The following is a 20,496-nucleotide window of genomic DNA, read 5'->3' on the forward strand; positions in this document are numbered from 1 at the left end:
CTGTGCACTCTGAAGTAAGTTAGCGCAGGCGAGGTACGGATGGGTGGGCAGGTGGGCGACTGGGCCAGGAGGGGAAGATGGAGTTGCGATGGCCAGTGTGCTGCAGGGGGTGGTGTCTGCTCAGAGGCTCTGGTTCCCCTCTGGGTCCTGTCAGGGCTGGGGAAGGAGAGAACGGGAGTCACTCATTTAAGAAGGAGTGCCAGGCCTTCCAGGAGCCTGGCCGTGCAAGCTCACAGCTGCTGGTCCGGAGAAGTGTAGCAAGGCCGGTTAGGATGCAGAGGGAGGCGCGACCCGATAGGGGCACCTTCCCCTCGCTTGGGAGGACCTGTCTGTGTGTCACATCTCGCTTCATCCATCTGTCCATCCTTTTGAGTCACCTGATGCACATCTCCCAAGGCCTGTGCTCCCAGTCCTGGGCTAGGCGGTATGGAGGACAGACATGAGCTCCTCCTGTACCCCGGCCCTGCCCCAGGCTGGGGGAGAGCTGGACACATGCACACACACACACACACAAGCCACACAGGGTGCTGTGAGCGTCCACAGCAGGGTGGACAGACAGGGCCACGGTGCACCGGAGCAGCCACGGACGAAGGAGGTGCTGGAAGGTGGGTCCCACCTGGCCCGTCTGCACGAGGGCTGAGGGAGGGGGTGAAGGGGTGAAGTTCAGGCCCTGCTGCCATTCCACATGGCTGTCCCGTCCCTGCCCCCGGGGAGCTGAAACTGCATGGACAGTCCCCTGGGGGTGCCCTGTCTAATAAACTCAACGACGAGGACTGTGGCTCTGGTTCTAGTGCCCCTGACACCCCACCTCTCCCTGAGGCCTGCCCTTTCCACTTCTGGGGAGCTGAAGATGCCAGCACCAGAATGAGCTCTTCCATCCATCAGGACCCAGGGATCTGGGCCCAAGTTTTCTGTCCCAGGGGTTCCGGCTCCCAGTCCCCTCCTCCCTCCCATCCAGGAGTCCAGGCCCCCGGCCCCTCCTCCCTCAGCCCCAGGAGTTCAGACCCCAGCCCCCTCCTCCTTCAGACCCAGGAGTTCAGACCCCAGCCCCCTCCTCCCTCAGACCCAGGAGTCCTGAACCCCAGCCTTTCCTCCATCAGACCCAGGAGGTCAGGCCCCCAGCCCCTCCTCCCTCAGACCCAGGGGTTCAGTCTCCCAGCCCCCTCCTCCCTCAGACCCAGGAGTCCTGAACCCCAGCCCCTCCTCCCTCAGACCCAGGGGGTCAGGCCCCCCCAGCCTCTCCTCCGTCAGACCCAGGAGTTCAGACCCCAGCCCCCTCCTCCCTCAGACCCAGGAGTCCAGACCTCCCAGACCCTCCTCCCTCAGACCCAGGAGTCCAGTCTCCCAGGCAGGCCTTCTCCGGACCCAAAATCCAGGTGCCCTGCCACCTTGGAGATGGGACCCTTGGCTCAGACGCTTGCCCCTTAAGGAAATAAAAGTCCCCTCAGGCTCCAGTCGGGTCAGGACCCGCCCCCAGGCCCTCCTCCCGGGGCAGCCTCCCTTCCTCCCCCCGCGTCCCCTTAAAATACCCGGGGTCCCTATGGCAACAGGCGCGACAGGTGCGGGTGTTATTTACGGGTCGAGCCTGAAATAGCCCGGGAGGGCGAGGGCGTGGGCGGGGAGGGCGAGGCCGGAGCGAGCCCAGCGGCGCGTCCGGGCGGAGCGGGCGGCTGCGTGCAGGACCCGACGGCTCGGAGGCTGCGCGGAGCTGGGGCCTGCGCGGTGCGGAGGCAGGAGAGCGAGAGGGGGCCCTGCCCGGGAGACCGGGGTGGGAGGCCTGCGGGAGGCAGCTGGCCTGGAGCTGAGCCTGGAGCGGTCCCGGCCCGGCAGGCCCTGGGAGCCCGGGGGAGGGGGAGCCGAGTGATCCCAAAGGGACGCAGAGTCCCTTCCGGGTCCCAGTTGTCCTTCGAATCCTGGGGGATTTAGTCCCTGTTTCCTGAGCCTCAGTGGGGACCACAGCCCCTCCCTCTAACCCAGATAGAGACCCCAGGTCCCCCTCCTGAGCCCGGGGGGCGTCCCCTTGCCCCCTTCTCTGGACCCCACTCTGTCTCTGAGCCACTAGTCCCCTCTCTCAGACCCACGGAGACGTTCTCCGATCTCTCTTCTCTAAATGGCCAGGGAGACACCCACCCCCTTTTCCTGAAGCCAAGCCAGGACTCCACTGTCCCCTTCTGTGAATATTGGGGGTCCTATTGCTTTTCTGAGACTCAGAAGGAGTTCTGATATCCTCTTCTGAACCCCAGAGGGAACCCAGCTTCTCCCTCCTCAGACTCTGAGCCCAGAAGGAACCAGGAGGCATCTCCTCTCAAACACTCCGAGGACCTCAGTAACCCTCCCTGGGTACCCCAAGCTCTGAGCCTTAGTGGGGTGCTCAGATCCCTTTCCCCAGGACACCCAGTGTCCCTCTGGTGATTTCTCCCCGTGGGGACCCAGAGCAGCCCCTCAGAGCCTCAGTCGGAGGTTCTCCTTCTTCTGGAGCCCCGAGGCCCCCCTCCTAGAGACACAGCTTCTAGCTCTGGGCCTTGGGGGTACCTTGCTTTTCTTCTGGGTCCCCCCTTCCTTGCGGAGTATCTGTGGCCTCCCCAGGCCCTCCTCTGAATTTAGAGGGTTTCCGGGCCAGAGGCTCCTTTTTTTCCCCTTCTAAGCTCCAGAGGCGACCTCGACTCCCCCACTGGAGGTTTCAGGGAAGATTCAGATCTTCCTTTCTCAGAATCGGGTGGAAACTGAGCCCCTCACCTCCTTCAGGACCCCAGGCGCTCCCCTCCCCCCTCCCGCCCTCAGGACCCCTCCTCAGCTCTGCCTCCTTTGCACCTGTTTTGAGCCCCATCGGCTGCTGCGGCCTCTAGGATGATGATGTGGTCCAACTTTTTCATGCAAGAGGAGGACCGGCGGCGGCGGGAGGCTGCGGGCCGGCGGCGGGCTCAGGGGCAGCACCAGCTGACGCCGGAGCGGGAGGGAAAGATCAAGCTGGGGCTCCTGCTGAGCGCCGTGGGCGCCACGCTGGCCGTGCTGGCGGTAGGCACCGAGTTCTGGGTGGAGCTCAACACCTACAAGACCAATGGCAGTGCCATCTGCGATGCTGCCCACCTGGGGCTGTGGAAGATGTGCACCAAGCGACTGTGGCAGGCCGACGTGCCCGCGGACAGAGACACCTGCGGCCCCGCAGAGCTGCCTGGAGGTGAGAAGCCACGCCCCCAGCCCGGGGATTGCACCCCAAGATAGCGAGAGTGGTCGGGGTCAGGGGAACCCATACCCCAGAGGGAGCCTGAGCCCCAAGAAGAAAACTTGCACCCTCAGAACCAGCCCATACCCACATCAGCTTGTGCTCCCCGGACACTTACTGTGTGTGTGTTGGCGGGGGAGTAGGGGGTAAGGGAGAGAGAGAAGAGAGAGAGTTTGTACTTCCAGACTAGCTTGTAACTGACAATCCTGTACCCACCTGCCCCCCAAGCAGCCTGTCCCAGTTATTTCCTGTGCCCCAACCTGCCTGTACCCCCAGACTTGTCTGTGCCCAAAACTAGCCCATACCCTTAGACCAACCTGCACCCGCAGGCAGCCTCTGCCCCCAAACCAGCCTGTACCCTTAGACCAGCCTGTACTCCTAGACCAGCCTGTACCCCCAGACCAGCCTGTGCCCCTAGACCAGCCTATACTCTCAGACCAGCCTGCACCCTCAGACCAGCCTGTGCCCTTAGACCAGCCTGTGCCCTTAGACCAGCCTGTACTCCTAGACCAGCCTGTATTCTTAGACCAGCCTGCACCCCCAGACCAGCATGTGCCCCTAGACCAGCCTATACTCTCAGACCAGCCTGCACCCTCAGACAAGCCTGTGCCCCCAGACCAGCCTGTGCCCTTAGACCAGCCTGTACTCTCAGACAAGCCTGTGCCCCCAGACCAGCCTGTACCCTCAGACCATCCTGTAACTTTAGCCTGTACTCCTCAGACCAATCTGTACCCTCAGACCAGCCTGTACTCCTCAGACCAGCCTGCACCCTCAGACCAGCCTGTGCCCTTAGACCAGCCTGTACCCTCAGACCATCCTGTAACTTTAGCCTGTACTCCTCAGACCAGCCTGTACCCTCAGACCAGCCTGTTCCTCAGACCAGCCTGTTCCTCAGACCAGCCTGTACCCTCAGACCAGCCTGTTCCTCAGACCAGCCTGTACCCTCAGACCAGCCTGTTTCCCTAGACCAGTCTGTACCCCCAGACCAGCCTTGTCCCTAGACCAGCTGTACCCCTAGACCAGTCTGTACCCCCAGACCAGCCTTGTCCCTAGACCAGCTGTACCCCTAGACCAGCCTGTACTCCTAGACCAGCCTGTACCCCCAGACCAGCATGTGCCCCTAGACCAGCCTATACTCTCAGACCAGCCTGCACCCTCAGACCAGCCTGTGCCCTTAGACCAGCCTGTACTCCTAGACCAGCCTGTATTCTTAGACCAGCCTGCACCCCTAGACCAGCTGTACCCTCAGACCAGCCTGTAACTTTAGCCTGTACTCCTCAGACCAATCTGTACCCTCAGACCAGCCTGTACTCCTCAGACCAGCCTGCACCCTCAGACCAGCCTGTGCCCTTAGACCAGCCTGTACCCTCAGACCATCCTGTAACTTTAGCCTGTACTCCTCAGACCAGCCTGTACCCTCAGACCAGCCTGTTCCTCAGACCAGCCTGTACCCTCAGACCAGCCTGTTTCCCTAGACCAGTCTGTACCCCCAGACCAGCCTTGTCCCTAGACCAGCTGTACCCTCAAACCAGCCTGTACCCCTAGACCAGCCTGTACCCCTAGACCAGCCTGTTCCCTAGGCCAGCCTGTACCCCTAGACCAGCCTGTATCCCTAGGCCAGCCTGTATTCCTAGACCAGCCTGTACCCCTAGGCCAGCCTGTACCCCTAGGCCAGCCTGTACCCCTAGGCCAGCCTGTACCACCAGGCCATCCTGTACCCTAGACCAGCCAGTACCCCTAGACCAGCTTGTATTCCTAGCCCAGCCTGTACCCCTAGCCCAGCCTGTACCCCCAAACCAGCCTGTACCCCCAGACCAGCCTGTACCCCTAGACCAGCCTGTCCCCTAGGCCAGCCTGTATTCCTATACCAGCCTGTACCCCTAGGCCAGCCTGTACTCCTAGACCAGCCTGTACCCCTAGGCCAGCCTGTAACCCCAGACCAGCCTGTACCCCTAAACCAGCCTGTACCCCTAGACCAGCCTGTACCCCTAGACCAGCCTGTTCCCTAGGCCAGCCTGTACCCTAAACCAGCCTATACCCCTAGACCAGCCTGTACCCCTAGGCCAGCCTGTATTCCTAGACCAGCCTGTACCCCCAGGCCAACCTGTGCCCCCAGGCCAGCCTGGACCCCTAAGCCAGCCTGGACCCCCAGGCCAGCCTGTGCCCCCAGGCCAGCCTGGACCCCTAAGTCAGCCTGGACCCCCAGGCCAGCCTGTGCTCCAGATCGTGCTCTGACCTCCAAAGCTCCTGTACGTCCAGCACAGCATGCGATCCCGGACATTTCTGTGTCTCCAGACCAGCCTGTATCCCAGAGAGAGCCCGTGTTCCCTAGCGAGATCTCGTACCCCCTGCATGCAGCCTGTGTCCTGACGCGCAGCCTGAGCTCCACTCACAGCTGGTAACCTCAAACCCGCATTCCCCAGAAGCACCCGCACTTACCAAGACAGCCTGTGCCCCTGGAGAGAGAGTTTGCGCTCCTGGGGTCAGCTTGCTTTTCCCACACTGGAGACAGGCCACACTCCCATCTTGCGGGCCCTGGGGAGACAGACCATTTTGATGCCAGCCCCCAGATGGAATCTGTGCCCATTCCCCACCACCGATTCCGCCAAGCAGAGCCCTCTCCAAACACCCCCCAACATCCTAGCAGAGACCTCGTGCTTCCGGGAAACGTGCTTCTCCATTTCCTGTCCCTCCCACTCTGGAATGTCCAGACTGGACTCTCCGGTCTATCTTATTTTCTCTTACAGACACCCCACAGCCCTCACTGTCCTGCCGAATGGCCTTTCACCCCTGGCGGTGCCAGAGAGCTATCCCACACCTCTCTCTCTCCCTGACAGGACATGCCATGCCCTCCACGTATACCTGCGGGACGTCCTCCACCCCTTGGGGGCAGGAGCGGGCTCTAGCTCCACATCTGACACCCCTCACCGCCCAGCCGGGGTGTCACAGGCTTGATCACCCGCATGAGATCTCCAACGCTCCACTCTCCCGATGATGTCCCGTCACCTCTGTGCCCCTCAAAGAAGATCTTCTGTCCCTCTGGGCTCCAGATGGGATTTCCCTCCTCCCTTATCTAGATATGATATCTTACATCCATGGGTTCCCAAATAGGATGTCCCAAATCCTGATGGCAAGGTGGGATGCCCAGCATCCCTTGTTGTGTGAGTCCCCCACCCACCCAGGGTCCGGATTAAACACTCACTTCTGCAGATGGGCTAGATTTTTTTGCCCCTCAGAGCCTCAGGCAGGAAGTTCCCAAACTTTTGCAAAATGGGATGCCCTGGTAACCACACGCTTGTGTAATATGTTTAGATGCTTCTGTGGTACCCAGGCTCTGTTCGAAGTACTTCATGTGCCTGAACTCATTAGTCCTCACATCCTCATAGCAACCTTCTGAATAGTTATTACTTATCATCCCCATTTTGCAGAAGTGAGAAATGAGGAGTGAGGAAGGTTGAGTGGCTTAACCTACGTACCGAGGCTAGTCATATGGGATTCGAATGCTGGTTGTCTCTGTTCTTAACAACCGCACTATATCGCATCTCCTTAGTCTGCAAAGATGTCCCAAAGGTCCTCGCTGCCCTGGAGGGGATGCCCCCTGCCCCAGCCTCACTGCATAAGGCAGATTCCACATCCCTCGATGTCCCCCTATCGTTCAGCAAGGACTTCAACCTCCTCATTGGACCGTCTCCATCATCCCCCAGTCCTGACCCTCCAGGGGACCCTCCAGAAGCTCACAACTTCCATTATCTCAGAAATATCCCACATATTGCCCTACCCATCGAAGGACATTCCATATTTCCCCAGGTGGCATGGGGAGAGGGTGTGTGACCCATCCCACTCTTTCCCAAATGGGATATGCCATCTGGAGTCAGAGACGAGCTGTCCTCAATCATCAGTAGCCAGAACGGGAGGCCGGACCCCCCATACTCTCTCAGACAGATGTACCCCACCTTCTTACTCTCTAGACGGGACTCCACATTTCCCTCATGGATGAAGACCCTGGGTCCCCCCCGCCGACCGCCACAAATAGCATCCTCACCCTTTGCTCTGCTGCATGAAGCATCCTTTACTTCTTGCTGCCGCAGGATTGCTGCTGCTGCGGAGTAAGGACTCCCGTCCCACTGCTTCTGATGGGACCCCTCCGGCCCCTCTCCTTCCCTTAGGCCACGGCTGCGGCGTCCCCCCACCTCGCCCGACTTACAGTCTATTTCTTGTCCCTCCACATCCTCTTCAATTTGGAAAGTTCCTTTCTCCTTCTCCAGACCAGCCGGCCCCTCTCCTACTTCTTGTACCCCTCTTACTGTCTACCTCTCTTCCCCCTTCCTGTGCCTCAGTTTCCCCATCTGTAGACTGAGAGCACGGGGCCAGGTGAATTTTGTGGGAAGTGCTGGCTTTGAAATGCAGTTCAGAAAGTGCCCCCGCCTTCTTAAAGTTTAGGTTTCTTTGCACCCCAGGAACACAAAGTTGGATGAATCTTGCTCTTCTTTGGTTTACACGGCAGTTGTCACCGGCCTTCCCAAGATCCTTCTCGTGCTTTATTTTACGTGATATTCTTTTCCCCCTTCCTTCCTAACTCAGCTCTTTCATGTGTTTGATATGCATCCACAAATATATATGTTAACTTGGAAACATGTAGCATTATTTATATCTGTCTGTTTTAATTTACATAAATGATATCACGCTGTGGACTTTTTCCTGTGGATGATTTCTTTTTCTCAACACTTGCTCAGATCTCCCCACATTGCTTTGTTATTCTTTTTTTTTTTAATAATGATTTTTTATTATATTATGTTAGTCACCATACAGTACATCCCCGGTTTTCGATGTAAAGTTCGATGATTCATTAGTTGTGTATAACACCCAGTGCACCATGCAATATGTGCCCTCCTTACTACCCATCACCGGTCTATCCCATTCCCCCACCCCCCTCCCCTCTGTAGTCCTCAGTTTGTTTCTCATAGTCCATAGTCTCTCATGTTTCATTCCCCCTTCTGATTACCCCCCCTTTATCCCTTTCTTCCCCTACTGATCATTCTAGTTCTTATGTTCCATAGATGAGAGAAATCATATGATAGTTGTCTTTCTCTGCTTGACTTATTTCACTAAGCATTATCTCCTTCAGTGCCGTCCATGTTGTAGCAAATGTTGAGAACTCGTTCTTTCTGATTGCTGAGTAATATTCCATTGTATATATGGACCACAACTTCTTAATCCAGTCATCTGTTGCAGGGCATCTCGGCTCCTTCCACGATTTAGCTATTGTGGACATTGCTGCTATGAACATTGGGGTGCATATGGCCCTTCTCTTCACTACGTCTGTATCTTTGGGGTAAACACCCAGTAGTGCTCCACATTGCTTTGTTATTCTAGTTCACGGCTGCTATGTGCTGCAAAGATCTGCCCAAGAGGGCATCCCTCCCACTTACGAGATCCCCTAGGGATGGATGCTTGGGTTATTACGAGCCGTGTTGCAGCGAACACCCACATATATGTTCCTGCTCGTAGTTTTTGTCTGGAAACACACCCAGAGATGGAATTGTTGGGTTATTGGGTCTAAACGTACTTCATTTCATAAAGTACGTCAGAGTGCTTTCCAAAAAAGACGAGTGTATACTCCCAGCTGTTTCCTCTTCTCTCCAGTGCTTGCTATTATCCTTTTAATATTTGCCAGTCTAATTGATCGAAAGTGGCGTCCCCTGCTGAGTGAAGCTGCATGTCTGTGATCCCTGGCGAGGTGGGGCATCTCTTCATATGCTTGTGAGTCATTCAGACTTCTTCTGCTATGAATGGACTATTCCTGTCCTTTGCCCATTTTTCAATTGGTTTCCCTCTCTTTTCTTGCTGACCTGCAGGAGTTCTTTGTGCGTTCCAGCTAGGAATTCTCTCTGAGATTGTTCCCTGTATCTTGGTGTCCTTTGTTGAATAAAGCGATCGTGGTTTCTAATCCCACTTGACCCTCAGCAAACCCATACGATGGAGTCAGGAATGAGACTATTATCTCATTTTATAGACAAAGATTCAGAGGCCCCGGAGCGGTCAGTGGCCCTCACAAGGCCACAGATCTGGACCTCAGAGCTCCAGACTGGAATCCCAGCTCCTGTAGAGCTGGGGGACTGCAGGTGGTTTTTGCTTCTCCGAGCATCGTGGGTCGCCTGGGTACGTCAGGGATGCGGATGTCCTATTTTTACGCTGCTGTGAGTGATGGTAAATGTCCAGTCCTGCGCTTACCCCAGCAACTTCCATATCATCACCTGTATCTCTCTCCTGCTCCCACAGAAGCAAACTGCACCTATTTTAAATTCTTTACCACGGGGGAGAATGCACGCATCTTCCAGAGAACTACAAAGAAAGGTGAGAACGGCACCGCGGGTGGGGGCGGCGGGGGGGCGGGGGCAACGTGCCGACCGCGCCAGAGGAGTTCTCCATAGCATTGTCTTCTCTGTTTTGCCCTGGGAGGGTCCCATCTTTGGGGGCAGGCGGTTCTGCCGAGCCCCGTGCCCGATGCTCCTGCCCCAGCTTTGCCTTTGCCGCGTGCTGTGTGACTTTGGGCGAGTCTCGGCCGCTTTCTGGGGACAGTACTTAAGCGTCTTCAAGATGCCACGTGCTAAGGCGTTTCCTTGACAAGATCTCCAGTCCCTTGCACGACCCTGCGGGGCACCTGCTTTATCTGCATCATCCACACGAGAAAACGGAAGCCCAGAATTGGTTACATTTACTTTTCCTGGGAAGTGGCAGAGGCAGAGTTCAAACCCAAATAACCCTGACTATGGTCTCCTATGGAATCTTCCGTGAAATGGAAATGCTGTCTATCTCTGCTGACCAGTGGGGTCGCCACTGGCCCCATGTGGCTGCTGGGCACTTGCAATGTGGCTAGTGTGTTGGAGAAACTAAGTTTTTTTTTTTTTTTTTTAAGATTTTATTTATTTATTTGACAGAGAGAGAGAGAGAGAGCATGAGCAGGGGGGAGAAGCAAGGGGAGAGGGAGAAACAGGCTTCCTGCGGAGCAGGGAGGCTGATGCGGGACTCGATCTGAGGACCCCAGGAACATGACCTGAGTAACTGACAGAGCCACCCAGGCGCCCGAAACTAAGTTTTTAAAATTTGAGGTGTTTCTTTGTTCTTAAGTAGGCTCCGTGCCCAGCATGGGGCCTAATATGGGGCTCGAACTCACGACCCTGAGACCAAGACCTGAGCTGAGATCAAGAGTTGGATGTTCAACCCACTGAGCCACCCATGCAGCCGTAAATTTTGTTTTAATTTCAATCCATTTAAAATTAAAAGACTACACATGGCTAGTGGCAACCAGACTAAACAATGGGACTCTTAGGACTTTACCCTTTCTGCTATACCCGCAGCCTCTCCATCACCCCAGGATCTCAGTATCCCTCCCCACCAGTAAAGGGATTGCGATCATGTCATGACTCTGATCTGGTCTTTGTAAGGATTTGGTGAGATGGTGCCGCTACAACAGACAGTGTGGCTCCTGGTACATAGTAGAGCGGTCTCCCTCTTTCTCTCTCGTTTCTGTGCTCAGCGAGCCCGGGCAAGTCTCCGTGCCTTTCCGGGATCACAGTGAGCGTGTTTGGCACATCTGCTGTGTGCCAGGTGCTGCCCTGGGCACTTTACGTAAGCGATTTCTAATCCTCACAACAGCCCAATCAAATAGGGATTTCGATCCTGATTTTCTAGAGGAGGAAACCGAGGCTCAGAGAGGTTTGGTGACTTTACTACAGCTTTCCAGCGAGGAAGTGGCCGGGGAGAATTCAGACTCACACCGTTCCGCTGTAACACACCGTCTTCTCTGCTCTCACCCACACACCCACTGCCTCAGCGGCTTCACCTGTAAGCAAACAGGGACCGGATCACAAGTAGTGATGGGCAGTTCCCATTCCCTTCTCATCCTGGCTGTGTCTCCTCTTTGCTCTGTGGCCTCAGGCAAATCACTGACCCTCTGTGAGTCTTAGTTCCTTCAACAGTGTAAGCAAAATACTGGACTGGATGATCTACCTGAAAATCCCTGTCTCGTTCTGAATCTGCCATCGTCCCGGCTCCTATAGGGGAGTTCCTCCCACTGCCTACATCCCGTGTTCTCAGCTTCTTCCCCTTCCTCTCCTTGCAGAGGTGAATCTGGCAGCTGCAGTGATAGCGGTGCTAGGCTTGGCAGTCATGGCCTTGGGGTGCCTCTGTATCATCATGGTGTTCAGCAAGGGTGCAGAGTTCCTACTCCGAGTTGGAGCCATCTGCCTTGGCCTCTCAGGTGAGGGTTGGGAGCCTGGAGACTGAGGGAATTGCATGCTGGGAGGTAGGATCTCCAAGCATGTTGCATGCTGGGAGGTTGGATCTCCAAGCACTGTTGCATGCTGGGAGGTTGGATCTCCATGCACTGTTGCATGCTGGGAGGTTGGATCTCCAAGCACTGTTGTGTGCTGGGAGGTAGGGTGTCCGAACACTGTTGCATGCTGGGAGGTTGGATCTCCATGCACTGTTGCATGCTGGGAGGTAGGGTGTCCGAACACTGTTGCATGCTGGGAGGTTGGATCTCCAAGCACTGTTGCATGCTGGGAGGTAGGGTGTCCGAACACTGTAGTATGCTGGGAGGTAGGGTTCCCAAGCACTGTTGCATGCTGAAAGTTGAGGGAAACCCATGGGCTATGTGGGCTCAAAAATGGGACAATTCCAAGCTTTGTTGTTGCCCAGGGATTAAAGGGTCTCCAAACACTATATTAAATTTGGACCACGGGTCTCCAAGGATTGTTGCATGTTGGGTTGTACGCTGGTGATTGGAGGAAGCTCCAGCATAGAGGTCTCAAACATAGGAGAATTCTGAGCCCTGTTGTTGGTTAGGAATGGGGGGGTGCGTCTCCAGTTTGAATCTAGGGTCTTCAAGCGCTCTTGCATGCTGGGAAGTTGGAAGACATCTCCAAGCACTGTTGCATTCTGGGAAGCACAAGGGCTGTAGTAGGTTCAAATGTGGGAATTCTAAGCCCTACTATTACCTGGGAATTGGAAGGTCTCCAAACACTCTTTTAGATTTGGAACTGGGGTCTTCAAGGACTGTTGCATTCTTGGAGTTGATGGTCCAGAAAAAAAAAATAGTGCATCTTGCTAATGCAGTCCTCATTGGATCAAATGTTTTCTAAGGTATATAGAAAGGTCATCAATTATATACACTTCATTTATTTATCCTTTGTGTATTTACTGAGCATCTGCTATGTTCCATGTGTTGTGCTAAGGGCTGGAGATACAAGACTAACAAGATAGTGTCTGCCCCTCGCAGAGCCTAGATTTTGACAGAATTAGACAGTATCCAGGGGCACCTGGGTGGTTCAATTGGTTAAGCATCTGCCTTCAGCTCAGGTCATGATCCCAGGTCCTGGGATTGAGCCCCACATTGGGTTCCCTGCTCCGTGGGGAGCCTGCTTCTCCCTCTCCATCTGCTGCTTCCCCTGCTTGTGCTCTCTTGCTCTGTCAAATAAACAAAATATTTTTAAAAAGAACTAGACAGTAACCAGTAATTACACATATAATAATTCAACCATAATTGTGATGAGAGCTATGATAAGGCATATTAAGGGTACGCTTTGCGGTGAGAGTGTGTCCGGGAAACTCAGAGAAGGTGATATTTAAGCTGGTAATTGAAGGATGAATAGGAATCGTCCAAAGTGCTGTGGTGACAGTGGTGGGGGCAATACCGGTGATGTTTGTTGCGGTGGTGATGGTGACAATGATGGTGGTCATAACGGTGATGTTGTTGGCGATGTTGGTGGTGATGCTGGTGATGCTGGTGATGATGGAATAGCACGTACCGAGGCTGTAAAAGACTTAACAAGTTTGAGGAACAGAAGGAAGATCAGAGCATAAAGCAGGCCAAATCTTGCACAAATGTACATGGTAGCCTTAACCAACAAGGGAGTTAGAACCTGGTGCAAGATAAGAGAGACACGCCGAGTCTTCAAGAGCACGGACACATGAATGGAAAAAATAAGGACCGATTCTTATTATTTCGTTGCCTTAGACATCTTCCTAAATAAGGGGGAGAATTCAGTCTTCCCCTTTCCTTTCTTTCGTTAATTCACGTATTCGTTTTATTCATTGGTACGCACACAGTTATCCGCAACACATTTGTATGTGACCGTAGATGTCATCTCAGAGTGTACCAGACAGAAAGGTGCTTTCCCGTATGGAGATTATCATCTGGTTAAGGACACAGAAGTATCACAGGTCGCCCCACAACTACAGACTTCTAGGTGCTATAGAGGACAAGGAGAAGTAGATTTCTAGGAGAGTACATAATGAGAGCGCTTGACTCGAAGCAGAGAGTTAGAGAGGGCGTCCATGCGTAACCAAGCTAGACAGAGTTTGGTGAATTTAAGGTCTTGAAAGAAAGCCTGTGTGGCTGGAGCATGGAGAGTGAGGAAGATACCGGTATAAAAGATGGAGCAGGAAATCAACCGGGAATCAAAAGATCTGGGTTGGAATCCCAACTTTTGAAGAGTTGTGTGATCTTGGGCAAATCTTTTTTTTTAAATTATTTTTTAATGTTTTCAATCTCTGAGCTTAAGTATTCTTATATCCCTGAACTCACTCATCCAAGTATCCATTTGTTAAATATCCATCCCGCTCATCCATCTGTCCACCCCATCCATTCATCCATTGATCCATTAATTCCCTCCCACTCTCTTCTCTTCGTCCTTTGCCATTCTCCTTCCCTTTCTCCCTCTCTCCCTCCGTCTGTCTGTTTTTCCATCGGTTCATCCATCCAATTATTCGACAAGTATTTTTGATATTTAGTTAAGGGCTAGATGCTGTGCCAGGTACCACTGGGGATGGAATGGTGAATGAGGGTTAAGATGTGGAATTTATAGCGTGGCAGGAATCTAGTGCTGCTGTTATTACTGAACTCATACCCGGGTTATTCCTGGGGGTGCCATGAAGGTGTGGATATAAAAGTGTTTTATGGAAGTCTCAGGCATGACATTTTTCTGCAAATCGTACAACCAAATGAAAGTGAGGGGTGGATTTCATGCTGTGAGGACTTTGGTTATATGGGGTATCAGGAACTGGGCAGATTGTGCTTTTAGGGTCTCCGTAGATAAAGGGACATATTTGGATTATATAGTTTCTCTCCATAAAATACATACATCAGGTGTTGTTCATGTTCTAGACATATGAGACGGACAAGCTTCCTGCCCTCGTGGATTTATGGTTTAGTGAGGGAGATAGTAATCGGCCAGACAGACAGTGCTGATATAAATTAATATATGTTCATAATTCCAGCTGTGATAAATGCTAGAAATGAAAAGAGTACGAGGGACATGTATAACAGGGAGATCTGATATTGACTTAAGTGGCAGAGCTCAGGGAAGGCTTCTCAGAAGCAGTGTAATGTAAGTAGGGGTGCATACAGCTCTCCAGGCTTGAAAGAATTTGGTGCATTTAAAGGTTGGAAGAGGGGCGCCTGGTGGCTCAGTCGGTTAAGTGTCTGCCTTCGGCTCAGGTTACCATCCTGGGGTCCTGGGATTGAGCCCCACATGGCACTCCCTGCTCAGCGGGGAGCCTGTTTCTCCTTCTCCCTCTGCCCCGCCCCCCACTCCTGTTCTGGCATGCTCTGTACTCTCTCTCTCAAATAAATAAATAAATAAATAAATAAATATCTTTAAAAAAAATAAAGGCTGAAGAAATTCCTCGTCCCTACTCTATTTATTTGACAGAGATAGAGACAGCCAGCGAGAGAGGGAACACAAGCAGGGGCAGTGGGAGAGGAAGAAGCAGGCTCCCAGTGGAGGAGCCTGATGTGGGGCTCGATCCCAGGACCCCGGGATCACGCCCTGAGCCAAAGGCAGACGCTTAACGAGTGCGCCACCCAGGCGCCCCACTCCCTACTCTTATAGGGTGGGAAGAGCAGCTGAAAGGAGGCTGAAGAAGTTGGCAGGGGCCAGGTCATGTGGGCCCTTCTGGGTCATACCAGGGATGTCAGGCTTGATCAGGGAGGAGGTACAGAATGGTCTACGGAGTAGGTCTGGCTGGGCTCAAACCCAGGCTCCCCTTCTCCAGGCTTTAATGTTCCCATCTATATAGTGGGGATGATAATAACATGACCTCATACGGTCTAGTGGGAAGAGATGAGATGTGAGAGTGTCTGGTTAGATTCTTGGCACAAAGCTAGTGTGTCAAGGCCAGGGGTCCGCAGACTACAGCCCACGGCCAAATCCTACCTTCCTTTGCTTTGACGTTAGTCATATTTTTAAACCATAAGTCATATTGTGGCTCCTGCCTAGTTCAAAAGCCAAGAGAATGACAATAAATTATGCCACTAGAATAACATGGCTCCAGGGTCTTACATGGCCTGGCTCCTGGCTACATGGGACTTCATCTCTTACCGCGTGCTCCATCCATTCTGGCCACGTTGGCTTCTCCGCAGTTCCTCAGATACTCCAAGCTCATTTCTCCCTCAGAGCATTTTGAACTGCTGTCCCCTCCGCCTGGAATGTTCTTCTCCTAGATATCCCATGTCTCATTTCTTCATATCATTAAGTCTCTGATCAAATATTACCTCCTCGGAGAGACCACTATTGACCACCTTGTCTAAAGTAGGCCCATTACCTGCTGTGTCCCTACCTTGTCCTTTTTCCCTCCATAGAATCGATCACTACCCCAAAATTACACATTTACGTATGTGGTCGTTTGCTCAGGCTGCCATAACAACGTACCATAGCCTGGGGTGAGGAGGGGGCTTAAAGAACAGAAATGTATTTTCTCACAGTTCTGGAGGCTGGAAGTCTGAAATCCAGGTGTGGGCAGGGCTGGTTTCCTCCGAGGCCTTGAGGCCTCTCTCCTTGGCTTGTAGATGGCCGTCTTCTCCCTGTACCCTCACGTGGTCATTACTCTGTGTGTCTGTGTCCCGATCACCTCTTCTTGTAAGGGCACCAGCCATATTGTCCTCCATATGGGATTCGGGCCCTGTTGGCCTCATTTACACTTAATTATTGCGTTAAAGACCCTATCTTCAGGGGCGCCTGGGTGGCTCAGTCGTTAAGCGTCTGCCTTCCGCTCAGGGCGTGATCCCGGCGTTCAGGGATCGAGCCCCACATCAGGCTCCTCCGCTAGGAGTCTGCTTCTTCCTCTCCCACTCCCCCTGCTTCTTGTGTTCCCCCTCTCACTGGCTGTCTCTCTGTCAAATAAATAAAATCTTAAAAAAAAAAAAAATAAAGACCCTATCTTCAAATATAGTCACATTCTGAGAAACCGCAGGGTCAGGATGCCAACACATGAACTTTTGGGGGCACGATTCAGCCCACAACAATACATTTACCTGATTATCGTCCAATTCTCCCTCTGGGTTGGAGCTCCAGGAGGACAGGGCCTTTGCTAGTCTTGTTTATATATTTTACAAGGAGAGCTCAGTTAAGATTTGTTGGATGAATGAAAGGTGCATGAATTAGCAAAGGAAGAAAGGGGACTGGAGAGTGAGCGTCTCCTCCTTGTCTGGATGCTCTTGCCCCTCCAGTGCCCTAAGCTGAGCTGCATGGGAGGCCAAGGAGGCCTCAGAGGGGAGCCAGGAACAGGACACAGATTCCTGGCTGCATTCCCTAGGCCCCTGATTAAAAACCACATGGGGAAGTGGAGTGCCAGGAGGAAGGAGGATCTGGGACTGAGGTTGGGGCCAGAATCTGAGACAGGAGACAGCTAGGACCCATGACTCATGGATGACCATCAGATGGTCCTACATGATCTGACCCCAGCTTCCCTCTCCACTTCCATCACCCACCACTCTCCCCTCCCCACTCTCTTTGCTCCAGCCACACCGACATTCTTTCCCCCAAACACACTGTATTCATTCTACCACAGGGCCTTTGCACCAGCCATTCCTTCTGCTTGAAACAGCCATCTCTTAATTTGGTGCGTGGCTGGCTTCTTTTCATCCTCCTGGTCTTACTCAAATGCCTTTCCTGGTGACATCATCTTAAAGTCCATGCTCCACCCCTGGATGTCACTCCCCTTCCCATCACCCTGTTTTTATCTCCTTTCCCAGCACACATCACTCTCTGAAATTATCTTGTCTTCTCATGTGTTTACTTTGGAAGTTAGAACCTGGCAGCCCGCAGCCAGCAATGACCCATAAACGTACTTTGGCGGACAGTGCATAGGGATTTCTCTGAGCAAATATTTAAAGGTTGGGTGAATTTCCATAAAAATCATCATCATTAAAAAACTCCAGCTATCCTTGAAAAATCAGAAGGTCTGGCAATGTAAGTCCCCATTTCTGAAGGGCTGCCATTGGCCGAAGGTGCGTTTTGGCCACTCTCTGTCGTGTTTCCTGCCTCGTTGATTTATGCTTTCTCGTCGCCTCCTGCAGGCATCTGAGTTTGGCAAGCTTGGTTTCTGTCTTGTCCAAGCAGCATATAAGCTCCCTGAGGTTAGGGTCTTTGTCTTGTTTTTTCTTCTTTTCTTGCTGTTGTTGTTTTTAATCAAATTGCATTGCACCTTGACTGCCTTTTTTTTCGTTTTGTGACCCCTCATCTTTATTGCGGTATGATTAATGAGCTTTACTGGGGGATGATTGATGAGCGGAGATTGTAGATCGTTAAGGAGTATAACCGGACGTGTTGGTGTACATGCACGCCCTGAAATGATCGCCGCAGTCAGCCTCCTTAACACCATCCATCACCTCACATGGCTACCTTTGTGTGGTGGGAACTCTGAGGATCTAGTCTCGTAGCCGATTTCCAGTGTATGATACAGTGTTGCTAACTATAGTCGCCCGGCTGCACATCAGATCCCCACAACTCATTCGCAAGGCCTTGCGTGGTTGAATTCTGTGCCCTTTGCCCCACGTCTCCCCATTTCCCCTCCCTCCAGCCCTTGGCAACCGTGTTCTACTCTGTGCTTCTATGAGTTGGGCTGTTTCAGATTCCATCATCACTCTTTCCAAAAGCCTTGATGGAGTTGTTGTTGTTGCTTTTAAGTAAGCTCTACACCCAACATGGGGCTTGAAATCACAACACCCCCCACCCCCAGATCAAGGGTCGCCTGCTCTACTGACTGAGCCAGCCAGGCGTCCCTTTTATTTTTTTTAAATATGTATTTTTCTATGGAGTCTTCATTTGATTTTTGCTATGCTTGATTCCAGGGTTTGCTTTATTTATTTATCTATTTATTTGAAAGGGGGGGCAGAGGGAAAGAGAGAATCTTAAGCAGGCTCCATGTCTAATGTGGAACCCAATGTGGGGCTCGATCCCACAGCCCTGAGATCATGACCTGAGCCTAAGTCAAGCCAGATTCTTAACCGACTGAGCCACCCAGGCGCCCCTGCGTTTTTCTTTTTTAAGGCTATAAAATGCACATAACATAAAATTTACCCTTTCAACCATTTTTGGGTTCGGTGCTGTGACGTGAAGTATGTTCCCGCTGTGAGGCAGCCAGCCCCGCCGTCCAGCTCCACGACTCTTCCACTTGCGTGTTTCCCCGGCTGCTCTGTCCCCACGAAGCAGCAGCCCCCGTTCCCCTGGCCCCTCAGCCCCCAGCGGCCACCATCCTGCTTCTGTCCCTATCCGTTTGGGTTGTGTTCCTTCTTTGTCTCCAGCTTCCCAACTGTGCGTGCTGCATAGTAGGGTTTAGTAAGGAGCTGTTGTTGGCATGAGGTGGGGCGGTTGCTGCTTGAGCGAGCACGGGATGGGGTGTGTGAGGGGAACGCTCAGACCCGGGCAGGTCCCCAGGGGCCTGAGCACCGCGCCTGTCCTCTCCCCACAGGCCTGCTGCTCCTGGTGAGCCTGGAGGTGTTCCGGCATTCTGTGCGAGCCCTCCTGCAGAGAGTCAGCCCTGAGCCTCCCCAGGCCCCAGCCCTGGCTTACGAATACTCCTGGTCCCTGGGCTGCGGTGTGGGGGCCGGCCTGGTCCTGCTGCTGGGGAGTGGGTGCTTTCTCCTGCTCACCTTGCCTGCCCGGCCCTGGGGCTCCCTCTGCCCCAAGCAGGGGCACAGGGCCGCCTAGAGCCACCACCGTGCCTTCTGCAAACTCCTTCTAAACCCTTCTTTTTCTCCATTTTATCTCCCCAAATCTGCCCCCCCCCAGCCCCCATCCCGGAGAAACTGTTCTCCTTGTTGTGGGGCACATGTGGTTTGCACAGACCTGCCTCATCTTTTCCCTCTGTGAATGTGTTCTTCTCCGTGGCTGAATTGGGATGCTTGGGGGTAGGATGCGGAGAGGCTTTTTGCAAACGAGGTTCCCCAGGGAAGGCTGGGGGGGACCTGATGGGGTTACTAGGGAGTGGGGTGGGGGGGGTCTTGGGAGGGAGTTGGACCGATTCATTGCCTGGATCTGGATGTGTTCAGTTGTGGGGGGGACCTAATGGGGTTACTAGGGAGTGGGGTGGGGGGGGTCTTGGGAGGGAGTTGGACCGATTCATTGCCTGGATCTGGATGTGTTCAGTTGTGGGAGAGACCTCTTCCAACTAATTTGAACCTTGGGGAAACAGGGGAGGGGGCGGGGAAATCTTTGGGTCTGACCTTGCTATGGTCAGTTTGGGATTAAAGGTTTGGAAATTTAATAGCTTTTATTTGGAGTCTGTTTGGGTGTGATTGTGCGTCTCCAGAAACCTGTGACATGCTACTTGGCGGCCCCGGAGTCACATGTCCAGAAACCCAGATAGTGTCAGGAAAACGCAGCAATTCAGAACACAAACATTGTGGGTGGAACTGCATCCCTCCCAAATGTCTGTGTTGGGCTCCCACCTTCCAGGACCTCAGCACGACCCCTGATCTACAGAGAGGGTCTGCCCAGAGCTGATTAAGCCCTAGTCCAGTGCCTGGTGTCCTCCTACGGAGGGGAGATTATGACGCAGACAGGCCCGAGGGAGAGAGGGGGAGAAGGCGGCCAGTCGCCTCTGAGCCCAGGAGAGCGCCCGGGTCAGATCCTCCCTCATGGTCCTCGGGGTCCTCGGAAGGAAAGAGCCCTGAGACATGCCAACCCGGGCTCCCCGCCTCCAGAACCCGGACAGTGCTCTGTGTGCTCTGTTAGGGTGGCCCCAGCTGACCAGCTCGGAGTCCGGGACCTGGGAACGGGTGCTCAGCAGGAGCATGGGGCTCTGGGAAGGTCCGAGAGAGGCTGAGGACCGCCGAGGTGCAGGATGGAAAAGCCTCCATTGTCTCCAGGAGACTGTGGGAGGGGATGCGCATTCCCAGGGCTCCAAAGAAGGAGGCAGGAGAGCTGTCCTCTCGGGGAATGCAGTGATCACATGGACAGAAGGCTGGGAGAAGCTGGAACAGCCCCTGC

The 20,496-nt window shown here is 53.5% G+C and overlaps 1 protein-coding gene across 1 annotated transcript; it reads left to right on the forward strand.

Moving 5' to 3' along the window:
* Positions 1-1,606: 1,606 nt before the first annotated feature.
* Positions 1,607-19,510, forward strand: CACNG6 (calcium voltage-gated channel auxiliary subunit gamma 6). Its single transcript, XM_045789464.2, has 4 exons — positions 1,607-3,178; positions 9,503-9,577; positions 11,346-11,483; positions 18,977-19,510. The coding sequence occupies exons 1-4, from the start codon at positions 2,848-2,850 to the stop codon at positions 19,213-19,215; spliced, it is 783 nt and encodes a 260-aa protein (XP_045645420.1). The 5' UTR covers positions 1,607-2,847; the 3' UTR covers positions 19,216-19,510.
* The last annotated feature ends 986 nt before the right edge of the window (positions 19,511-20,496 follow it).

The sequence above is a fragment of the Ursus americanus genome, chromosome 21 (assembly GCF_024610735.1).
Source record: "Ursus americanus isolate L20-20 chromosome 21, mUrsAme1.1.p, whole genome shotgun sequence".
Lineage (NCBI taxonomy): Eukaryota > Metazoa > Chordata > Mammalia > Carnivora > Ursidae > Ursus > Ursus americanus.